Source organism: Scyliorhinus canicula, chromosome 2 (genome assembly GCF_902713615.1).
Source record: "Scyliorhinus canicula chromosome 2, sScyCan1.1, whole genome shotgun sequence".
Taxonomy (NCBI): Eukaryota; Metazoa; Chordata; class Chondrichthyes; order Carcharhiniformes; family Scyliorhinidae; genus Scyliorhinus; species Scyliorhinus canicula.
Window position 1 is genome coordinate 288,415,181 of NC_052147.1, and position 24,456 is coordinate 288,439,636.

The window sequence follows — 24,456 nt, forward strand, 5'->3', positions numbered from 1 at the left end:
CCCCAGCAACACGGGGAATCGCTGGCCATTCTGCCTGGCTGCTAGCCCCCAGCAACACGGGGAATCGCTGGCCATTCTGCCTGGCTGCTAGCCCCCAGCAACACGGGGAATCGCTGGCCATTCTGCCTGGCTACTAGCCCCCAGCAACACGGGGAATCGCTGGCCATTCTGCCTGGCTGCTAGCCCCCAGCAACACGGGGAATCGCTGGCCATTCTGCCTGGCTACTAGCCCCCAGCAACACGGGGAATCGCTGGCCATTCTGCCTGGCTACTAGCCCCCAGCAACACGGGGAATCGCTGGCCATTCTGCCTGGCTGCTAGCCCCCAGCAACACGGGGAATCGCTGGCCATTCTGCCTGGCTGCTAGCCCCCAGCAACACGGGGAATCGCTGGCCATTCTGCCTGGCTACTAGCCCCCAGCGACACGGGGAATCGCTGGCCATTCTGCCTGGCAGCTAGCCCCCAGCAACACGGGGAATCGCTGGCCATTCTGCCTGGCAGCTAGCCCTCAGCAACACAGGGAATCGCTGGCCATTCTGCCTGGCTACTAGCCCCCAGCAACACGGGGAATCGCTGGCCATTCTGCCTGGCTACTAGCCCCCAGCAACACGGGGAATCGCTGGCCATTCTGCCTGGCAGCTAGCCCCCAGCAACACGGGGAATCACTGGCCATTCTGCCTGGCAGCTAGCCCCCAGCAACACGGGGAATCGCTGGCCATTCTGCCTGGCTACTAGCCCCCAGCAACACGGGGAATCGCTGGCCATTCTGCCTGGCTGCTAGCCCCCAGCAACACGGGGAATCGCTGGCCATTCTGCCTGGCTACTCGCCCCCAGCAACACGGGGAATCGCTGGCCATTCTGCCTGGCTGCTAGCCCCCAGCAACACGGGAATCGCTGGCCATTCTGCCTGGCTACTAGCCCCCAGCAACACGGGGAATCGCTGGCCATTCTGCCTGGCAGCTAGCCCCCAGCAACACGGGGAATCACTGGCCATTCTGCCTGGCTGCTAGCCCCCAGCAACATGGGGAATCGGTGGCCATTCTGCCTGGCAGCTAGCCCCCAGCAACACGGGTAATCACTGGCCATTCTGCCTGGCTACTAGCCCCCAGCAACACGGGGAATCGCTGGCCATTCTGCCTGGCTACTAGCCCCCAGCAACACGGGGAATCGCTGGCCATTCTGCCTGGCTGCTAGCCCCCAGCAACACGGAGAATCGCTGGCCATTCTGCCTGGCTGCTAGCCCCCAGCAACACGGGGAATCGCTGGCCATTCTGCCTGGCTACTAGCCCCCAGCAACACGGGGAATCGCTGGCCATTCTGCCTGGCAGCTAGCCCCCAGCAACACGGGGAATCGCTGGCCATTCTGCCTGGCAGCTAGCCCTCAGCAACACAGGGAATCGCTGGCCATTCTGCCTGGCTACTAGCCCCCAGCAACACGGGGAATCGCTGGCCATTCTGCCTGGCTACTAGCCCCCAGCAACACGGGGAATCGCTGGCCATTCTGCCTGGCAGCTAGCCCCCAGCAACACGGGGAATCACTGGCCATTCTGCCTGGCAGCTAACCCCCAGCAACACGGGGAATCGCTGGCCATTCTGCCTGGCTACTAGCCCCCAGCAACACGGGGAATCGCTGGCCATTCTGCCTGGCTGCTAGCCCCCAGCAACACGGGGAATCGCTGGCCATTCTGCCTGGCTACTCGCCCCCAGCAACACGGGGAATCGCTGGCCATTCTGCCTGGCTGCTAGCCCCCAGCAACACGGGAATCGCTGGCCATTCTGCCTGGCTACTAGCCCCCAGCAACACGGGGAATCGCTGGCCATTCTGCCTGGCAGCTAGCCCCCAGCAACATAGGGAATCACTGGCCATTCTGCCTGGCTGCTAGCCCCCAGCAACACGGGGAATCACTGGCCATTCTGCCTGGCTACTAGCCCCCAGCAACACGGGGAATCGCTGGCCATTCTGCCTGGCAGCTAGCCCCCAGCAACACGGGGAATCGCTGGCCATTCTGCCTGGCTACTAGCCCCCAGCAACACGGGGAATCGCTGGCCATTCTGCCTGGCTGCTAGCCCCCAGCAACATGGGTAATCGCTGGCCATTCTGCCTGGCTACTAGCCCCCAGCAACACGGGGAATCGCTGGCCATTCTGCCTGGCTGCTAGCCCCCAGCAACACGGGGAATCACTGGCCATTCTGCCTGGCTGCTAGCCCCCAGCAACACGGGGAATCACTGGCCATTCTGCCTGGCTACTAGCCCCCAGCAACACGGGGAATCGCTGGCCATTCTGCCTGGCAGCTAGCCCCCAGCAACACGGGGAATCGCTGGCCATTCTGCCTGGCTGCTAGCCCCCAGCAACACGGGGAATCGCTGGCCATTCTGCCTGGCACCTAGCCCCCAGCAACACGGGGAATCGCTGGCCATTCTGCCTGGCTGCTAGCCCCCAGCAACACGGGGAATCGCTGGCCATTCTGCCTGGCTGCTAGCCCCCAGCAACACGGGGAATCGCTGGCCATTCTGCCTGGCTACTAGCCCCCAGCAACACGGGGAATCTCTGGCCATTCTGCCTGGCTGCTAGCCCCCAGCAACACGGGGAATCGCTGGCCATTCTGCCTGGCTGCTAGCCCCCAGCAACACGGGGAATCGCTGGCCATTCTGCCTGGCAGCTAGCCCCCAGCAACACGGGGAATCGCTGGCCATTCTGCCTGGCTGCTAGCCCCCAGCAACACGGGGAATCGCTGGCCATTCTGCCTGGCTACTAGCCCCCAGCAACACGGGGAATCTCTGGCCATTCTGCCTGGCTGCTAGCCCCCAGCAACACGGGGAATCGCTGGCCATTCTGCCTGGCTGCTAGCCCCCAGCAACACGGGGAATCGCTGGCCATTCTGCCTGGCTGCTAGCCCCCAGCAACACGGGGAATCGCTGGCCATTCTGCCTGGCTGCTAGCCCCCAGCAACACGGGGAATCGCTGGCCATTCTGCCTGGCTGCTAGCCCCCAGCAACACGGGGAATCGCTGGCCATTCTGCCTGGCTACTAGCCCCCAGCAACACGGGGAAGCGGTGGCCATTCTGCCTGGCAGCTAGCCCCCAGCAACACGGGGAATCGCTGGCCATTCTGCCTGGCTGCTAGCCCCCAGCAACACGGGGAATCGCTGGCCATTCTGCCTGGCTACTGGCCCCCAGCAACACGGGGAATCGCTGGCCATTCTGCCTGGCTACTAGCCCCCAGCAACACGGGGAATCTCTGGCCATTCTGCCTGGCTGCTAGCCCCAGCAACACGGGGAATCGCTGGCCATTCTGCCTGGCTGCTAGCCCCCAGCAACACGGGGAATCGCTGGCCATTCTGCCTGGCTGCTAGCCCCCAGCAACACGGGGAATCGCTGGCCATTCTGCCTGGCTGCTAGCCCCCAGCAACACGGGGAATCACTGGCCATTCTGCCTGGCTGCTAGCCCCCAGCAACACGGGGAATCGCTGGCCATTCTGCCTGGCTACTAGCCCCCAGCAACACGGGGAAGCGCTGGCCATTCTGCCTGGCAGCTAGCCCCCAGCAACACGGGGAATCACTGGCCATTCTGCCTGGCTGCTAGCCCCCAGCAACACGGGGAATCGCTGGCCATTCTGCCTGGCTACTAGCCCCCAGCAACACGGGGAATCGCTGGCCATTCTGCCTGGCAGCTAGCCCCCAGCAACACGGGGAATCACTGGCCATTCTGCCTGGCTGCTAGCCCCCAGCAACACGGGGAATCGCTGGCCATTCTGCCTGGCTGCTAGCCCCCAGCAACACGGGGAATCGCTGGCCATTCTGCCTGGCTACTAGCCCCCAGCAACACGGGGAATCACTGGCCATTCTGCCTGGCAGCTAGCCCCCAGCAACACGGGGAATCGCTGGCCATTCTGCCTGGCTGCTAGCCCCCAGCAACACGGGGAATCACTGGCCATTCTGCCTGGCTGCTAGCCCCCAGCAACACGGGGAATCGCTGGCCATTCTGCCTGGCAGCTAGCCCCCAGCAACACGGGGAATCACTGGCCATTCTGCCTGGCTGCTAGCCCCCAGCAACATGGGGAATCGGTGGCCATTCTGCCTGGCTGCTAGCCCCCAGCAACACGGGGAATCGCTGGCCATTCTGCCTGGCAGCTAGCCCCCAGCAACACGGGGAATCGCTGGCCATTCTGCCTGGCTGCTAGCTCCCAGCAACACGGGGAATCGCTGGCCATTCTGCCTGGCAGCTAGCCCCCAGCAACACGGGGAATCACTGGCCATTCTGCCTGGCTACTAGCCCCCAGCAACACGGGGAATCGCTGGCCATTCTGCCTGGCTGCTAGCCCCCAGCAACACGGGGAATCGCTGGCTATTCTGCCTGGCTGCTAGCCCCCAGCAACACGGGGAATCACTGGCCATTCTGCCTGGCTACTAGCCCCCAGCAACACGGGGAATCGCTGGCCATTCTGCCTGGCTACTAGCCCCCAGCAACACGGGGAATCGCTGGCCATTCTGCTTGGCAGCTAGCCCCCAGCAACACCGGGAAATCGGTGGCCGTTCTGAGGCAGTTTTGTGGGGGTTGAACACCACTGTTTTCATGCAGGTGTGGGGACTTCATCTCCAGAACGAAGAATCCAGCCCAGGGAGTCTGCACATGAATGTAGACAGGTTCAGTGAGTGGGTAAGACTGGGATGGAGAGTAAGGTGGGTAACACTGGGATGGAGAGTGTGAGTGGGTAAGACTGGGATGGAGAGTAAGGTGGGTAAGACTGAGATGGAGAGTAAGGTGGGTAAGACTGAGATGGAGAGTAAGGTGGGTAAGACTGAGATGGAGAGTAAGGTGGGTAAGATGAGATGGAGTGTAAGGTGGGTAAGACTGAGATGGAGAGTAAGGTGGGTAAGACTGAGATGGAGAGTAAGGTGGGTAAGACTGGGATGGAGAGTAAGGTGGGTAAGACTGAGATGGAGAGTAAGGTGGGTAAGACTGGGATGGAGAGTGTGAGTGGGTAAGACTGGGATGGAGAGTAAGGTGGGTAAGACTGGGATGGAGAGTAAGGTGAGTAACACTGAGATGGAGAGTAAGGTGGGTAAGACTGAGATGGAGAGTAAGGTGGGTAAGACTGAGATGGAGAGTAAGGTGGGTAACACTGGGATGGAGTGTAAGGTGGGTAAGACTAGGATGGAGAGTAAGGTGGGTTAGACTGGGATGGAGAGTAAGGTGGGTAACACTGAGATGGAGAGTAAGGTGGGTAACACTGGGATGGAGAGTAAGGTGGGTCAGACTGGGATGGAGAGTGTGAGTGGGTAAGACTGGGATGGAGAGTAAGGTGGGTAAGACTGGGATGGAGAGTAAGGTGGGTAACACTGGGATGGAGAGTAAGGTGGGTAACACTGGGATGGAGAGTAAGGTGGGAAGATGTGACCGCTCTCACTCTGGCATGAGGAATAGAAAAGCAGCAAATTATTTAAATGAAGAGGGATTGCAGAACCCAGGCACAGAGGGATCTGGGCGGCCTGGTACATAAATCAGGAAAGGTTAGTGTTCAGGTGCAGCAAGTGATGAGGAAGGTCATTGGAATTGCTATGGGTCTGGAGTCACATGTAGACCAGACCGGGTAAGGACGGCAGATTTCCTTCCCTAAAGGGCGTTAGTGAAGCAGACGGATGTCATTCCTGTTACCTGTCTGGGTTATCAGAGGCGCACACGGACTCGATCATTCCCACATCGACTGTACCCTGGCCCAAAACAAAAAAAAACAGATTAATGACAGAACAGGTAAATCGCTGCCACACACAATTCTGCTGATCCAACGCTATTCAGTCTCCGAATTCTCAATCCTGCCCCTGGGTATCTGTGACTCTGAAGCAAGTCTCAGCTACACACACACTGACATCAGCAAGATCTTAACAACATTTACAGATGCACCATAGAGAGCATCCTATCGGGCTGCATCACAGCCTGGTATGGCAACTGCTCGGCCCAGGACCGCAAGGAACTTCAGAGAGTCGGGAATACCGCCCAGTCCATCACACAAACCTGCCTCTCATCCATGGACTCCATCTACACCTCCCGCTGCCGGGGGAAAGCGGGCAGCATAATCAAGGATCCCTCCCACCCGGCTTACTCACTTTTCCAACTTCTTCCATCGGGCAGGAGATTCAGAAGTCTGAGAACACGCACAAACAGACTCAAAAACAGCTTCTTCCCCACTGTCACCAGACTCCTAAATGACCCTCTTATGGACTGAACTGATCTCTCCACACACCCTCTCTACTGAATGAAATGAATGAATGAAAATTGCTTATTGTCACGGGTAGGCTTCAATGAAGTTACTGTGAAAAGCCCCTAGTCGCCACATTCCGGCGCCTGTCCGGGGAGGCTGGTACGGGAATCGAACCGTGCTGCTGGCCTGCTTGGTCTGCTTTAAAAGCCAGCGATTTAGCCCTGTGCTAAACCAGCCCCTGAGTACTACTCCTGAGCAGTACTACACTCCGTATGCTTCACCCGATGCCTGTGTCGATGGATTTATATTATGTATTTATTGTATGTCCTATATTTTTTCATGTAAAAAGGATCTGCCTAGACTGTACACAGAACAATACTTTTCACAGAGCCTCAGTACATATGACAATAAATCAAAATCTAATCTATGGGTCTCACCAAATAGAGAAGCTGAACAGGTTCAACCATTCATTTAAAAACGCCCACAAATCAACAGACTCCCCACATCCCCAAAGCACATTAACCCACAGCACGGGGTTAGATACAGAGTAAAGCTCCCTCTACACTGTCCCCATCAAACACTCCCAGGACAAGTACAGCACGGGGTTAGATACAGAGTAAAGCTCCCTCTACACTGTCCCCATCAAACACTCCCAGGACAGGTACAGCACGGGGTTAGGTACAGAGTAAAGCTCCCTCTACACTGTCCCCATCAAACACTCCCAGGACAGGTACAGCACGGGGTTAGATACAGAGTAAAGCTCCCACTACACTGTCCCCCTCACACACTCCCAGGACAGGTACAGCACAGGGTTAGATACTGAGTAAAGCTCCCTCTACACTGTCTCCATCAAACACTCCCAGGACAGGTACAGCACGGGGTTAGATACAGAGTAAAGCTCCCTCTACACTGTCCCCACCAAACACTCCCAGGACAGGTACAGCACGGGGTTAGATACAGAGTAAAGCTCCCTCTACACTGTCCCCATCAAACACTCCCAGGACAGGTACAGCACGGGGTTAGATACAGAGTAAATCTCCCTCTACACTGTCCCCACCAAACACTCCCCGGACAGGTACAGCACGGGGTTAGATACAGAGTAAAGCTCCCTCTACACTGTCCCCATCAAACATTCCCAGGACAGGTACAGCAGGGGGTTAGATACAGAGTAAAGCTCCCTCTACACTGTCCCCACCAAACACTCCCAGGACAGGTACAGCACGGGGTTAGATACAGAGTAAAGCTCCCTCTACATTGTCCCCATCAAACACTCCCAGGACAGGTACAGCACGGGGTTAGGTGCAGAGTAAAGCTCCCTCTACACTGTCCCCATCAAACACTCCCAGGACAGGTACAGCACTGGGTTAGATACAGAGTAAAGCTCCCTCTACACTGTCCCCATCAAACACTCCCAAGACAGGTACAGCACAGGGTTAGATACAGAGTAAAGCTCCCTCTACACTGTCCCCACCAAACACTCCCAGGACAGGTACAGCACGGGGTTAGATACAGAGTAAAGCTCCCTCTACATTGTCCCCATCAAACACTCCCAGGACAGGTCCAGCACGGGGTTAGATACAGAGTAAAGCTCCCTCTACACTGTCCCCATCAAACACTCCCAGGACAGGTACAGCACGGGGTTAGATACAGAGTAAAGCTCCCTCTACACTGCCCCCATCAAACACTCCCAGGACAGGTACAGCACGGGGTTAGATACAGAGTAAAGCTCCCTCTACATTGTCCCCATCAAACACTCCCAGGACAGGTACAGCACGGGGTTAGGTGCAGAGTAAAGCTCCCTCTACACTGTCCCCATCAAACACTCCCAGGACAGGTACAGCACGGGGTTAGATACAGAGTAAAGCTCCCTCTACACTGTCCCCATCAAACACTCCCAGGACAGGTACAGCACAGGGTTAGATACAGAGTAAAGCTCCCTCTACACTGTCCCCACCAAACACTCCCAGGACAGGTACAGCACGGGGTTAGATACAGAGTAAAGCTCCCTCTACATTGTCCCCATCAAACACTCCCAGGACAGGTACAGCACGGGGTTAGATACAGAGTAAAGCTCCCTCTACACTGTCCCCATCAAACACTCCCAGGACAGGTACAGCACGGGGTTAGATACAGAGTAAAGCTCCCTCTACACTGTCCCCATCAAACACTCCCAGGACAGGTACAGCACGGGGTTAGATACAGAGTAAAGCTCCCTCTACACTGTCCCCATCAAACACTCCCAGGACAGGTACAGCACGGGGTTAGATACAGAGTAAAGCTCCCTCTACACTGTCCCCATCAAACACTCCCAGGACAGGCACAGCACGGGGTTAGATACAGAGTAAAGCTCCCTCTACACTGTCCCCATCAAACACTCCCAGGACAGGTACAGCACGGGGATAGAGACAGAGTAAAGCTCTCTCTACACTGTCCCCATCAAACACTCCCAGGACAGGTACAGCACGGGGTTAGATACAGAGTAAAGCTCTCTCTACACTGTCCCCATCAAACACTCCCAGGACAGGTACAGCACGGGGTTAGATACAGAGTAAAGCTCCCTCTACACTGTCCCCATCAAACACTCCCAGGACAGGTACAGCACGGGGTTAGATAGAGTAAAGCTCCCGCTACACTGTCCCCATCAAACACTCCCAGGACAGGTACAGCACGGGGTTAGATACAGAGTAAAGCTCCCTCTACACTGTCCCCATCAAACACTCCCAGGACAGGTACAGCACGGGGTTAGATACAGAGTAAAGCTCCCTCTACAGTGTCCCCATCAAACACTCCCAGGACAGGTACAGCACGGGGTTAGATACAGAGTAAAGCTCCCGCTACACTGTCCCCATCAAACACTCCCAGGACAGGTACAGCACGGGGTTAGATACAGAGTAAAGCTCCCTCTACACTGTCCCCATCAAACACTCCCAGGACAGGTACAGCACGGGGTTAGATACAGAGTAAAGCTCCCTCTACACTGTCCCCATCAAACACTCCCAGGACAGGTACAGCACGGGGTTAGATACAGAGTAAAGCTCCCTCTACACTGTCCCCATCAAACACTCCCAGGACAGGTACAGCACGGGGTTAGATACAGAGTAAAGCTCCCTCTACACTGTCCCCATCAAACACTCCCAGGACAGGTACAGCACGGGGTTAGATACAGAGTAAAGCTCCCTCTACACTGTCCCCATCAAACACTCCCAGGACAGGTACAGCACGGGGTTAGATACAGAGTAAAGCTCCCTCTACACTGTCCCCATCAAACACTCCCAGGACAGGTACAGCACGGGGTTAGATACAGAGTAAAGCTCCCTCTACACTGTCCCCATCAAACACTCCCAGGACAGGTACAGCACAGGGTTAGATACAGAGTAAAGCTCCCTCTACACTGTCCCCACCAAACACTCCCAGGACAGGTACAGCACGGGGTTAGATACAGAGTAAAGCTCCCTCTACATTGTCCCCATCAAACACTCCCAGGACAGGTACAGCACGGGGTTAGATACAGAGTAAAGCTCCCTCTACACTGTCCCCATCAAACACTCCCAGGACAGGTACAGCACGGGGTTAGATACAGAGTAAAGCTCCCTCTACACTGTCCCCATCAAACACTCCCAGGACAGGTACAGCACGGGGTTAGATACAGAGTAAAGCTCCCTCTACACTGTCCCCATCAAACACTCCCAGGACAGGTACAGCACGGGGTTAGATACAGAGTAAAGCTCCCTCTACACTGTCCCCATCAAACACTCCCAGGACAGGCACAGCACGGGGTTAGATACAGAGTAAAGCTCCCTCTACACTGTCCCCATCAAACACTCCCAGGACAGGTACAGCACGGGGATAGAGACAGAGTAAAGCTCTCTCTACACTGTCCCCATCAAACACTCCCAGGACAGGTACAGCACGGGGTTAGATACAGAGTAAAGCTCTCTCTACACTGTCCCCATCAAACACTCCCAGGACAGGTACAGCACGGGGTTAGATACAGAGTAAAGCTCCCTCTACACTGTCCCCATCAAACACTCCCAGGACAGGTACAGCACGGGGTTAGATAGAGTAAAGCTCCCGCTACACTGTCCCCATCAAACACTCCCAGGACAGGTACAGCACGGGGTTAGATACAGAGTAAAGCTCCCTCTACACTGTCCCCATCAAACACTCCCAGGACAGGTACAGCACGGGGTTAGATACAGAGTAAAGCTCCCTCTACAGTGTCCCCATCAAACACTCCCAGGACAGGTACAGCACGGGGTTAGATACAGAGTAAAGCTCCCGCTACACTGTCCCCATCAAACACTCCCAGGACAGGTACAGCACGGGGTTAGATACAGAGTAAAGCTCCCTCTACACTGTCCCCATCAAACACTCCCAGGACAGGTACAGCACGGGGTTAGATACAGAGTAAAGCTCCCTCTACACTGTCCCCATCAAACACTCCCAGGACAGGTACAGCACGGGGTTAGATACAGAGTAAAGCTCCCTCTACACTGTCCCCATCAAACACTCCCAGGACAGGTACAGCACGGGGTTAGATACAGAGTAAAGCTCCCTCTACACTGTCCCCATCAAACACTCCCAGGACAGGTACAGCACGGGGTTAGATACAGAGTAAAGCTCCCTCTACACTGTCCCCATCAAACACTCCCAGGACAGGTACAGCACGGGGTTAGATACAGAGTAAAGCTCCCTCTACACTGTCCCCATCAAACACTCCCAGGACAGGTACAGCACGGGGTTAGATACAGAGTAAAGCTCACTCCACACTGTCCCCATCAAACACTCCCAGGACAGGTACAGCACGGGGTTAGATACAGAGTAAAGATCCCTCTACACTGTCCCCATCAAACACTCCCAGGACAGGTACAGCACGGGGTTAGATACAGAGTAAAGCTCCCTCTACACTGTCCCCATCAAACACTCCCAGGACAGGTACAGCACGGGGTTAGATACAGAGTAAAGCTCCCTCTACACTGTCCCCATCAAACACTCCCAGGACAGGTACAGCACGGGGTTAGATACAGAGTAAAGCTCCCTCTACACTGTCCGCATCAAACACTCCCAGGACAGGTACAGCACGGGGTTAGGTACAGGGTAAAGCTCCTTCTACACTGTCCCCATCAAACACTCCCAGGACAGGTACAGCACGGGGTTAGATACAGAGTAAAGCTCCCTCTGCACTGTCCCCATCAAACACTCCCAGGACAGGTACAGCACGGGGTTAGATACAGAGTAAAGCTCCCTCTACACTGTCCCCATCAAACACTCCCAGGACAGGTACAGCACAGGGTTAGATACAGAGTAAAGCTCCCTCTACACTGTGCCCATCAAACACTCCCAGGACAGGTACAGCACAGGGTTAGATACAGAGTAAAGCTCCCTCTACACTGTCCCCATCAAACACTCCCAGGACAGGTACAGCACGGGGTTAGATACAGAGTAAAGCTCCCTCTACACTGTCTCATCAAACACTCCCAGGACAGGTACAGCACGGGGTTAGATACAGAGTAAAGCTCCCTCTACACTGTCCCCATCAAACACTCCCAGGACAGGTACAGCACGGGGTTAGATACAGAGTAAAGCTCCCTCTACAGTGTCCCCATCAAACACTCCCAGGACAGGTACAGCACGGGGTTAGATACAGTGTAAAGCTCCCTCTACACTGTCCCCATCAAACACTCCCAGGACAGGTACAGCACGGGGTTAGATACAGAGTAAAGCTCCCTCTACACTGTCCCCATCAAACACTCCCAGGACAGGTACAGCACGGGGTTAGATACAGAGTAAAGCTCCCTCTACACTGTCCCCATCAAACACTCCCAGGACAGGTACAGCACGGGGTTAGATACAGAGTAAAGCTCCCTCTACACTGTCGCCATCAAACACCCCCAGGACAGGTACAGCACGGGGTTAGATACAGAGTAAAGCTCCTTCATTGTGGTCCCTCTCAGCCAAGAACAATTCAGCATCTGATTCTGTTGCTCCTTTCTGGGTTTGAGTGTCAGGGTCAGGTTGGAGTGAGCTGGCTCTTACCACTGCGTTCTTTGGGTTCGCTTGCTCATCACGCATCTCTCGCAGCTGTTGTTGTGTTGCAATGTGGACCCCACTCAGTACATTGAACCAGTCACTGCCCAGAGAAAACACACTCCAGTTAAAACCATTACATCAGCACCGTGCCCGCACACACAGCTTCCCCTCCCACCCAATCTCCATCTGCACCTCCACCTCACTCCTATAGAACAAAGAAAATTACAGCACAGGAACAGGCCCTTCGGCCCTCCCAGCCTGCGCCGATCCAGATCCTTTATCTAAACCTGTCTCCTATTTTCCAAGATCTACTTCCCTCTGTTCCCGCCCATTCATATACCTGTCCAGGTGCATCTTAAATGATGCTATCGTGCCCGCCTCTACCACCTCCGCTGGTAAAGCGTTCCAGGCACCCACCACCCTCTGCGTAAAAAACTTCCCATGCACATCTCTCTTAAACTTTCCCCCTCTCACCTTGAAATCGTGACCCCTTGTAACTGACACCCCCATTCTTGGAAAAAGCTTGTTGCTATCCACCCTGTCCGTACCTCTCATAATTTTGTAGACCTCAATCAGGTCTCCCCTCAACCTCCGTCTTTCAAACAAAAACAATCCTAATCTACTCAACCTTTCTTCATAGCTAGCACCCTCCATACCAGGCAACATCCTGGTGAACCTCCTCTGCACCCTCTCTAAAGCATCCACATCCTTCTGGTAATGTGACGACCAGAACTGCACGCAGTATTCCAAATGTGGCCTAACCAAAGTCCAATACAACTGTAACATGACCTACCGACTCTTGTACTCAATACCCCGTCCGATGAAGGCAAGCATGCTGTATAGGTGTCTCAGAGGTGTCTCTGAGTCAGGAGGTGCCAGAAGATTCAAGGCCCACTGGGAGTATAAAATCCAGGATCACTTGCCCCAGTGCTGAACTGAGGGAGGTCCCGATTCTCACCACCTTTCAGTTTCCCTCAAATCCCCCCTGTGCCTCCTGCCCCATTGTTATTGACCCTTCAACTTTCTCACACTCTTTTACCCTCCGCTTCCACTCTCAGTCTCTGTCTTTGTCATCCCCGCTTGGAGAGAGAGGGAGGCGTGGGGACGGGGTTCTTTGTCCGCGCCTGCCCATGACTGCAAATTCCCGCCCAAGGTCAATGGACAATTGGTCTGCGTCCCGCCCACGTCCATATTGCAGAGGGTGTGGCCAGGAATCCAGACCAGGGGGAGAGAGAGAGAGAGCGAGGGAGTCTTGGGGTTAAAGAGATAGAGCCACGGTGGGGAGGGGGCTGGTGGGGAGGGGGCTGGTGGGGAGGGGGCTGTTGGGAGGGGCTGGTGGGGAGGGGGCTGGTGGGGAGGGGGCTGGTGGAGAAAGACAGAGAAAAATAAAGAGAGAAACAGACAGAGTGAGTGAGCCATGTGGTGCGGTGTGGGGGGCAGAGAGAGAGACACAGAGAGAACCATCATGGTTACCACTGTACCTTTCTGAAAAGCTCCCAATATTTCTCCTCTGATAGAGTGATCCAGACTCGAACCGTTAGTTCTACTCTCCTCCACAGATTTTCCAGTATTTTCTGTTGTTTCAGATTCCAGCATCCGCAGTAATTTGCATTTATCCCATTATTCCTTCCTTATACTTTGTCCGACTCCATGGAGTTACTATCAGGGGACCAGGACAGCATTGACGCTCCTTAAACCAAACTTTACCTGATATCTCCTCATGTGATTTGATGTCAGGTTTTGTTTCAAACACTGCAGCAAAGTGCCTCGGAGTGTTTGCTGACAGTAACATGTGGCTGGGGAGCTGAGGGCCTGACTCAGTGGAGGAGCTGGATCGTCAGCACATTAAACCAAACAACAAAGAAAATTACAGCACAGGAACAGGCCCTTCAGCCCTCCCAGCCTGCGCCGATCCAGATCCTTTATCTAAACCTGTCGCCTATTTTCCAAGGTCTACTTCCCTCTGTTCCCCGCCCGTTCATATATCTGTCCAGATGCATCTTAAATGATGCTATCGTGCCCGCCTCTACCACCTCTGCTGGCAAAGCGTTCCAGGCACCCACCCCTCTCTGCGTAAAAAACTTTCCACGCACATCTCCCTTAAACTTTCCCCCTCTCACCTTGAAATCGTGACCCCTTGTAACTGACACTCCCACTCTTGGAAAAAGCTTGTTGCTATCCACCCTGTCCATACCTCTCATCATTTTGTAGACCTCAATCAGGTCTCCCCTCAACCTCCGTCTTTCCAACGAAAACAATTCTAATCTACTCAACCTTTCTTCATAGCTAGCACCCTCCATGCCAGGCAACATCCTGGTGAACCTCCTCTGCACCCTCTCCAAGGCATCCACATCCTTCTGGTAATGTGGCGACCAGAACTGCACGCAGTAAACTGCCAGGAAATACCGACACTGAGACACAGCAACTCAGGCAGAGAAAGCAGGGGAGTGGTACTGGGTGAATTGCTCTTTCAGAGAGCTAGCACAGACATGACGGTCTGAATGGCCTCCAGTGCTGGAACCATTCAGTGATTCTACACCACAGCAGTTTAGCAAGACGCTCACACCGTCTATTTGGGGGGGGATGGACAATCAGGCTACAGGCCAGTGAGGCACACATGCCAAGAACAATACCTGGCATCTTCAGGAGACGCAGCGACGATGTGATAGGTTCGATCTCCTGTCACTATATCCAGAGCATTCTCCTTCTCCCCATTGTCCACAATCTCTCTGAAAGAAAGAATCAATTAATAAATCAACTTTAGCAGGAAGTGTAACAGCCAACGAGAAGGATGGTAAGAGAGTTAAGGGGACACAGAGTTTTGAGGTGGATAGGCAGGTTCCAGATGAAGTTTAAGGTAGGGAAGTATTTACGCCCACACCCCGTAAATGAAATAAAAAATAAACTTTCAAAACGGAACTGGATAAATAATTGAAAAGGGAACAACGCTATTATGAAATGAAAATGAAAATGGCTTATTGTCACGAGTAGGCTTCAAATGAAGTTACTGTGAAAAGCCCCTAGTCGCCACATTCCGGCGCCTGTTCGGGGAGGCTGGTACGGGAATCGAACCGTGCTGCTGGCTTGCCTTGGTCTGCTGTCAAAGCCAGCAATTTAGCCCAGTGAGCTAAACAGCCCCTGAAGAGTCTGTACAGAGATGGTGCACCAATTGGCCTGTGTCTGTGCTGTATCAGTGGGCTGACTAATATTGGGAGGGGGTGGGTGCCGACGACTTGCCCACCTTGCTCCCCCCACCTCCCCCTCAGCACAGACATTAAACTCCGACAGCCCAACAACGGGCCCTCATTGGAGAGGACGTCATGGCCATGGAAGCTGCCAGCCAATCTGATTGGTTAATACCCCCATTAGTGTCCGGAGCTGGTGGGTGGGCAGTGTCCGGAGCTGGTTGGTGGGCAGTGTCCGGAGCTGGTTGGTGGGCAGTGTCCGGAGGAGGTTGGCGGGCAGTGTCCGGAGGAGGTTGGTGGGCAGTGTCCGGAGGAGGTTGGTGGGCAGTGTCCGGAGCTGGTTGGTGGGCAGTGTCCGGAGGAGGTTGGCGGGCAGTGTCCGGAGGAGGTGGCGGGCAGTGTCCGGAGGGAGGTTGGTGGGCAGTGTCCGGAGGAGGTGGGTGGGCAGTGTCCGGAGGAGGTGGGCGGGCAGTGTCCGGAGGAGGTTGGTGGGCAGTGTCCGGAGGAGGTTGGTGGGCAGTGTCCGGAGGCAGGTTGGTGGGCAGTGTCCGGAGGAGGTGGGTGGGCAGTGTCCGGAGGAGGTTGGTGGACAGTGTCCGGAGGGGGAGGTTGGTGGGCAGTGTCCGGAGGAGGTTGGTGGTCAGTGTCCGGAGGAGGTTGGTGGGCAGTGTCCGGAGGAGGTTGGTGGGCAGTGTCCGGAGGAGGTTGGTGGGCAGTGTCCGGAGGAGGTTGGTGGGCAGTGTCCGGAGCTGGTGGGTGGGCAGTGTCCGGAGGAGGTTGGTGGGCAGTGTCTGGAGGAGGTTGGTGGGCAGTGTCCAGAGCTGGTTGGTGGGCAGTGTCCGGAGCTGGTTGGTGGGCAGGGCCGGAGCAGGTTGGGGGGCAGTGTCCGGAGGAGGTTGGTGGGCAGTGTCCGGAGCTGGTTGGTGGGCAGTGTCCGGAGGAGGTTGGTGGGCAGTGTCCGGAGGAGGTTAGTGGGCAGTGTCCGGAGGAGGTTGGTGGGCAGTGTCCGGAGGAGGTTGGTGGGCAGTGTCCGGAGGAGGTTGGCGGGCAGTGTCCGGAGGAGGTTGGTGGGCAGTGTCCGGAGCTGGTTGGCGGGCAGTGTCTGGAGGAGGTTGGTGGGCAGTGTCCGGAGCTGGTTGGAGGGCAGTGTCCGGAGGAGATTGGCGGGCAGTGTCCGGACTGTGAGGGGGGCAGTGTCCGGAGGAGGTTGGTGGGCAGTGTCTGGAGGAGGTTGGTGGGCAGGGCGGGAGCTGGTTGGTGGGCAGTGTCCGGAGGAGGTTGGTGGGCAGTGTCCGGACTGTGAGGGGGGCAGTGTCCGGAGGAGGTTGGTGGGGCAGTGTCCGGAGGAGGTTGGGGCAATGTGTCCGGAGGAGGTTGGAGGGCAGTGTCCGGAGGGGTTGGCTGGGCAGTGTCCGGAGGAGGTTGGTGGGCAAGTGTCCGGAGGATGGTTGGGGGCAGTGTCGGAGGAGGGTGGTGGGCAGTGTCCGGAGCTGGTTGGCGGGCAGTGTCCGGAGGAGGTTGGCGGGCAGTGTCCGGAGGAGGTTGGTGGGCAGTGTCCGGAGCGGTGGGTGGGGCAGTGTCCGGAGGAGGTTGGTGGGCCAGTGTCCGGAGGAGGTTGGTGGGCAGTGTCCGGAGGAGGTTAGTGGGCAGTGTCCGGAGGAGGTTGGTGGGCAGTGTCCGGAGGAGGTTGGGGGCAGTGTCCGGAGGAGGTTAGTGGGCAGTGTCCGGAGGAGGTTGGGGGCAGTGTCCGGAGGAGGTTGGTGGGCAGTGTCCGGAGGAGGTTAGTGGGCAGTGTCCGGAGGAGGTTGGCGGGCAGTGTCCGGAGGAGGTGGGTGGGCAGTGTCCGGAGGAGGTTGGTGGGCAGTGTCCGGAGGAAGTTGGTGGGCAGTGTCCGGAGCAGGTTGGTGGGCAGTGTCCGGAGGAGGTTGGCGGGCAGTGTCCGGAGGAGGTTGGTGGGCAGTGTCCGGAGGAGGTTGGTGGGCAGTGTCCGGAGGAGGTTGGCGGGCAGTGTCCGGAGGAGGTTGTTGGGCAGTGTCCGGAGGAGGTGGGTGGGCAGTGTCCGGAGGCTGGTTGGCGGGCAGTGTCCGGAGGAGGTGGTGGGCAGTGTCCGGAGGAGATTGGCAGGCAGTGTCCGGAGGAGGTTGGCGGGCAGTGTCCGGAGGAGGTTGGTGGGCAGTGTCCGGAGGAGGTTGGGGGGCAGTGTCCGGAGGAGGTTGGTGGGCAGTGTCCGGAGCTGGTTGGCGGGCAGTGTCCGGAGGAGGTTGGCGGGCAGTGTCCGGAGCTGGTTGGTGGGCAGTGTCCGGAGGAGGTGGTGGGCAGTGTCTGGAGGAGGTTGGTGGGCAGTGTCCGGAGGAGGTTGGTGGGCAGTGTCCGGAGGAGGTTGGCGGGCAGTGTCCGGAGCTGGTTGGTGGGCAGTGTCCGGAGGAGGTTGGTGGGCAGTGTCCGGAGGAGGTTGGCGGGCAGTGTCCGGAGGAGGTGGGTGGGCATTGTCGGAGCTGGTTGGTGGGCAGTGTCCGGAGGAGGTTGGTGGGCAGTGTCTGGAGGAGGTTGGTGGGCAGTGTCCGGAGCTGGTTGGTGGGCAGTGTCCGGAGATGGTTGGTGGGCAGTGTCCGGAGCTGGTTGGTGGGCAGTGTCCGGAGGAGGTTGGCGGGCAGTGTCCGGAGGAGGTTGGTGGGCAGTGTCCGGAGGAGGTTGGTGGGCAGTGTCCGGAGGAGGTTGGTGGGCAGTGTCTGGAGGAGGTTGGCGGGCAGTGTCCGCAGCTGGTTGGTGGGCAGTGTCCGGAGGAGGTTGGTGGGCAGTGTCTGGAGGAGGTGGGTGGGCAGTGTCCGGAGGAGGTTGGTGGGCAGTGTCCGGAGGAGGTTGGTGGGCAGTGTCTGGAGGAGGTGGGTGGGCAGTGTCCGGAGCTGGTGGGTGGGCAGTGTCCGGAGGAGGTGGGTGGGCAGTGTCCAGAGGAGGTGGGCGGGCAGTGTCCAGAGCTGGTTAGTGGGCAGTGTCCGGAGGATGGTTGGTGGGCAGTGTCCAGAGGAGGTTGGTGGGCAGTGTCCGGAGGAGGTGGGTGGGCAGTGTCCGGAGCTGGTTGGTGGGCAGTGTCCGGAGGAGGTGGGTGGGCAGTGTCCGGAGGAGGTTGGCGGGCAGTGTCCGGAGCGGTTGGCGGGCAGTGTCCGGAGGAGGTTGGCGGGCAGTGTCCGGAGCTGGTTGGTGGGCAGTGTCCGGAGGAGGTTGGTGGGCAGTGTCCGGAGGAGGTTGGTGGGCAGTGTCCGGAGCTGGTTGGTGGGCAGTGTCCGGAGGAGGTGGGTGGGCAGTGTCCGGAGGAGGTTGGCGGGCGGTGTCCGGAGCTGGTTGGCGGGCAGTGTCCGGAGGAGGTTGGCGGGCAGTGTCCGGAGCTGGTTGGTGGGCAGTGTCCGGAGGAGGTTGGTGGGCAGTGTCCGGAGGAGGTTGGTGGGCAGTGTCCGGAGCTGGTTAGTGGGCAGTGTCTGGAGGAGGTTAGTGGGCAGTGTCCGGAGTTGGTGGGCAGTGTCCGGAGGTGGTGCAGTGTCCGGAGGAGGTTGGTGGGCAGTGTCCGGAGTTGGTGGGCAGTGTCCGGAGGTGGTGGGCAGTGTCTGGAGGAGGTTGGTGGGCAGTGTCCAGAGGAGGTTGGTGGGCAGGGCCGGAGCTGGTTGGTGGGCAGTGTCCGGAGCTGGTTGGCGGGCAGTGTCCGGAGCTGGTTGGCGGGCAGTGTCCGGAGCTGGTTAGTGGGCAGTGTCTGGAGGAGGTTGGTGGGCAGTGTCCGGAGGAGGTTGGTGGGCAGTGTCCGGAGTTGGTGGGCAGTGTCTGGAGGTGGTGGGCAGTGTCTGGAGGAGGTTGGCGGGCAGGGCCGGAGCTGGTTGGTGGGCAGTGTCCGGAGGAGGTTAGTGGGCAGTGTCCGGAGGAGGTGGGTGGGCAGTATCCGGAGCAGGTTGGTGGGCAGTGTCTGGAGGAGGTTGGTGGGCAGTGTCTGGAGGAGGTTGGTGGGCAGGGCCGGAGCTGGTTGGTGGGCAGTGTCCGGAGGAGGTGGGTGGGCAGTGTCCGGAGGAGGTTGGGGTGCAGTGTCTGGAGGAGGTTAGTGGCAGTGTCGGAGGAGGTTGGCGGGCAGTGTCCGGAGGAGGTGGGTGGGCAGTGTCCGGAGCTGGTAGTGGGCAGTGTCCGGGGGAGGTTGGCGGGCAGTGTCCGGAGGAGGTTGGCGGGCAGTGTCCGGAGGAGGTTGGTGGGCAGTGTCGGCGCTGGTGGTGGGCAGTGTCTGGAGGAGGTTAGTGGGCAGTGTCCGGAGCTGGTTGGCGGGCAGTGGTCCGGAGCGGTGGCGTGGGCAGTGTCCGGAGGAGGTTGGGGGCGGTGTCGCCGGAGGAGGTTGGGGGCAGTGTCGGAGGATGGTTGGGGGCAGTGTCCGGAGGAGGTTGGTGGGCAGTGGTCCGGAGGAGGTGGAGGCAGTGTCGGAGGAGGTTGGTGGGCAGTGTACGGAGGAGGGTGGGGGCAGTGTCCGGAGCTGAGTGGTGGGCAGTGTCCGGAGGAGGTTGGTGGGCAGTGTCCCGAGGAGGTTGGTGGGCAGTGTCCGGAGGAGGTTGGTAGGGCAGTGTCGGAGGAAGGTTTAGGTGGGCAGTGTCCGGAGGAGGTTGGTGGGCAGTGTCCGGAGGAGGTTGGTGGGCAGTGTCCGGAGGAGGTTGGGGGCAGTGTCCGGAGGAGGTGGGCAGGCAGTGTCCGGAGGAGGTTGGTGGGCAGTGTCCGGAGGAGGTTGGGGGGCAGTGTCCGGAGGAGGTTGGGGGCAGTGTCCGGAGGAGGTCTGGGTGGGCAGTGTCCGGAGGAGGTTGGTGGGCATTGTCCGGAGCAGGTTGGTGGGCAGTGTCCGGAGGAGGTTGGTGGGCAGTGTCTGGAGGAGGTTGGTGGGCAGTGTCCGGAGCTGGTTGGTGGGCAGTGTCTGGAGCTGGTTGGTGGGCAGTGTCCGGAGCTGGTTGGTGGGCAGTGTCCGGAGGAGGTTGGCGGGCAGTGTCCGGAGGAGGTTGGTGGGCAGTGTCCGGAGGAGGTTGGTGGGCAGTGTCCGGAGGAGGTTGGTGGGCAGTGTCCGGAGGAGGTTGGCGGGCAGTGTCCGGAGCTGGTTGGTGGGCAGTGTCCGGAGGAGGTTGGTGGGCAGTGTCCTGGAGGAGGTTGCTGGGCAGTGTCCGGAGGAGGTGGGCGGGCAGTGTCCGGAGGAGGTGGGCGGGCAGTGTCCGGAGGAGGTTGGTGGGCAGTGTCCGGAGGAGGTGGGTGGGCAGTGTCCGGAGGAGGTTGGTGGGCAGTGTCCGGAGGAGGTTGGTGGGCAGTGTCCGGAGGAGGTTGGTGGGCAGTGTCCGGAGGAGGTTAGTGGGCAGTGTCCGGAGCTGGTTGGTGGGCAGTGTCCGGAGGAGGTTAGTGGGCAGTGTCCGGAGGAGGTTGGCAGGCAGTGTCCGGAGCTGGTTGGTGGGCAGTGTCCGGAGGAGGTTAGTGGGCAGTGTCCGGAGCTGGTTGGCGGGCAGTGTCCGGAGGAGGTTAGTGGGCAGTGTCCGGAGGAGGTTGGCAGGCAGTGTCCGGAGGAGGTTGGCAGGCAGTGTCCGGAGCTGGTTGGTGGGCAGTGTCCGGAGGAGGTGGGTGGGCAGTGTCCGGAGGAGGTTGGTGGGCAGTGTCCGGAGCTGGTTGGTGGGCAGTGTCCGGAGGAGGTTAGTGGGCAGTGTCCGGAGCTGGTTGGTGGGCAGTGTCCGGAGGAGGTGGGTGGGCAGTGTCCGGAGCTGGTTGGGGGGCAGTGTCCGGAGGAGGTGGGTGGGCAGTGTCCGGAGGAGGTGGGTGGGCAGTGTCCGGAGCTGGTTGGTGGGCAGTGTCCGGAGGAGGTGGGTGGGCAGTGTCCGGAGGGGGTTGGCGGCCAGTGTCCGGAGGAGGTTGGTGGGGAGTGTCCGGAGGAGGTGGGCGGGCATTGTCCGGAGCTGGTTGGTGGGCAGTGTCTGGAGGAGGTTGGCGGGCAGTGTCCGGAGGGGGTTGGCGGGCAGTGTCCGGAGGAGGTTGGTGGGCAGTGTCTGGAGGGGGTTGGCAGGCAGTGTCCGGAGCTGGTTGGTGGGCAGTGTCCGGAGGAGGTGGGTGGGCAGTGTCCGGAGGAGGTGGGTGGGCAGTGTCCGGAGGAGGTGGGTGGGCAGTGTCCGGAGGAGGTGGGCGGGCAGTGTCCGGAGCTGGCTGGTGGGCAGTGTCCGGGGGAGATTGGCAGGCAGTGTCCGGAGCTGGTTAGTGGGCAGTGTCCAGAGGAGGTGGGTGGGCAGTGTCCAGAGGAGGTGGGTGGGCAGTGTCCGGAGCTGGTTGGCGGGCAGTGTCCGGACTGTGAGGGGGTCAGAGAGAAGCCCAATGGCTCCGGCAGCCACATTGGTCCAGCTCCTGGTCAGGAAGGGGGTGGGGGGGATTTGGGTCTGTAGGGAAGAGGGGTCTTTCCCTCACCCACATGGTACAGAACTCGCCCCCACCCCGCCGCCCGAAGATAGAAACCACCTCACCCCCCCCCAACCGCCCCCCCCCCCGTCCAAGTGAAATGTTTCCGAGCCTGGGAAAGGGTCACCGCCCAGACTGGGTGGGCGGGCTGCCAATTTCAGCACCCACCCCACCCCCACCCGCTATATAGAGGTGATCTTGGGGTCGGGTGGGCACCTGCCCCATTTTACCTTCCCCCCCTCCCACCCACCCACCCACCCACCGCCCATGCAAGCACATCAATTAGAGGTCAGTTAGAGGTCAGTAAAGAAGCAGCAACTAAAGCCAGTAAGGTACTAGATAATAAACTCAATGTGGCTATGGGGAAGAGTAGACAGGGAAGAGATGATGATCACAAAGGGACAGGTGGTCTGAGGTGCATTTGTTTTAATGCGAGAAGTGTAGCAGGTAAGGCAGATCAATTTAGGGCTTGGATTAGTACCTGGGAATATGATGTTATTGGTATTACTGAGACTTGGTTGAGGGAAGGGCAGGACTGGCAACTGAATATCCCAGGGTATAGATGCTTCAGGAGGGATAGAGAGGGTGGTAGAAAGGGTGGAGGAGTTGCATTACTCATCAGAGATGGAGGGCACGATGGAGGATTCGAGCACTGAGGCAATATGGGTGGAGCTGAGAAATAGGAAGGGTGCAGTAACATTGTTGGGACTTTACTAGAGGCCTCCCAAAAGCGAGCATGAAGTAGAGGTACAAATATGCAGACAGATTATAGAAAAATGTCGGAGCAATAGGGTGGTTGTGATGGGAGATTTTAACTTCCCCAACATTGAATGGGATTCGTGTAGTGTTGGAGGCGTAGATGGAGCAGAATTTGTAAGGAGCATCCAGGAGAGTTTTTTAGAGCAGTATGTAAATAGTCCAACTCGGGAAGGGGCCATACTGGACCTGGTATTGGGGAATGATCCCGGCCAGGTGGTTGATGTTTCAGTCGGTGATTACTTTGGGAATAGCGATCACAATTCCGTAAGTTTTAGAATACTCATGGACAAGGACAAGAGAGGTCCGAAAGGAAGAATGCTAAATTGGGGAAAGGCCGAGTATAACAAAATTCGGCAGGAGCTCGGGAATGTTGATTGGGAGCAGCTGTTTAAGGGTAAATCCACATTTGAAATGTGAGAGTCTTTTAAGGAAAGGTTGATTAGAGTGCAGGACAGACATGTTCCTGTGAAAATGAAAGATAGAAATGGCAAGATTAGGGAACCATGGATGACGGGTGAAATTGTGAGACTAGCTAAAATGAAAAAGGAAGCATACATAGGATCGAGGCAACTCAAAACTGATGAAGCTTTGGAGGAATATCGGGAAAGTAGGACGAATCTCAAACGCGCAATAAAGAGGGCTAAAAGGGTCATGAAATATCTTTGGCTAACAGGGTTAAGGAAAATCCCAAAGCCTTTTATTCGTATGTAAGGAGCAAGAGGGTAACTAGGGAAAGGATTGGCTTTAAGACAAAAGAGGGAATTTATGCGTGGACTCAGAGGAAATGAGTGAGCTTCTTAATGAGTACTTTGCATCAGTATTCACCAAGGAGAGGGACATGAGGAATGTTGAGGCTAGGGATGGATGTTTAAATACTCTAGGTCAAGTCGGCATAAGGAAGGGGGAAGTTTTGGGTATTCTAAAAGGTGTTAAAGTGGACAAGTCCCCAGGTCCGGATGGGATTTATCCCAGGTTACTGAGGGAAGCGAGGGACGAAATAGCTGGGGCCTTAACAGATATCTTTGCAGCATCCTTGAGCATGGGTGAGATCCTGGAGGACTGGAGAATTGCTAATGTTGTCCCTTTGTTTAAGAAGGGTAGCAGGGAAAATCCAGGGAATTATAGACCTGTGAGCTTGACGTCAGTGGTAGGCAAACTGTTGGAGAAGATACTGAGGGATAGGATCTATTCACATATGGAAGAAAATAGACTTATCAATGATAGGCAGCATGGTTTTGTGCAGGGAAGGTCATGTCTTACAAACCTAATAGAATTCTTTGAGGAAGTGACAAAGTTAATTGATGAGGGAAGGGCTGTAGATGTCATGTACATGAACTTCAGTAAGATGTTTGATAAAGTTTCCCATGGCAGGTTGATGCAAAAAGTGAAGTTGTATGGGGTTCAGGGTGTACTAGCTAGATGGATAAAGAACTGGCTGGGCAACAGGAGACAGAGAGTAGTGGTGGAAGGGAGTGTCTCAAAATGGAGAAAGGTGACTAGTGGTGTTCCACAGGGATCCGTGCTCGGACCATTGTTGTTTGTGATCTACATAAATGACCTGGAGGAAGGTATAGGTGGTCTGATGAGCAAGTTTGCAGAGGATACTAAGATTGGTGGAGTTGCAAATAGCGAGGAGGACTGTCAGAGAATACAGCAAAATATAGACAGATTGGAGAGTTGGGCAGAGAAATGGCAGATGGAGTTCAATCCAGGCAAATGTGAGGTGATGCATTTTGGAAGATCTAATTCAAGAGCGGACTATACGGTCAATGGAAGAGTCCTGGGGAAAATTGAAGTTAAGAAAGATCTGGGAGTTCAGGTCCATTGTACCCTGAAGGTGGCAATGCAG

The 24,456-nt window shown here is 57.1% G+C and overlaps 1 protein-coding gene across 1 annotated transcript in view; it reads right to left on the minus strand.

Annotated features, from left to right (window-relative positions):
- LOC119962345 (unconventional myosin-X-like) overlaps positions 1-24,456 on the minus strand; it is a 216,056-nt gene that overhangs the window by 56,942 nt on the left and 134,658 nt on the right. The window contains exons 12-14 of the mRNA XM_038790327.1: positions 14,865-14,960; positions 12,238-12,331; positions 5,658-5,713 (exon numbers count right to left, since the gene is read on the minus strand). Coding sequence (XP_038646255.1) covers positions 5,658-5,713; positions 12,238-12,331; positions 14,865-14,960 — 246 coding nt within the window. The remainder of the gene's footprint in view (positions 1-5,657; positions 5,714-12,237; positions 12,332-14,864; positions 14,961-24,456) is intronic.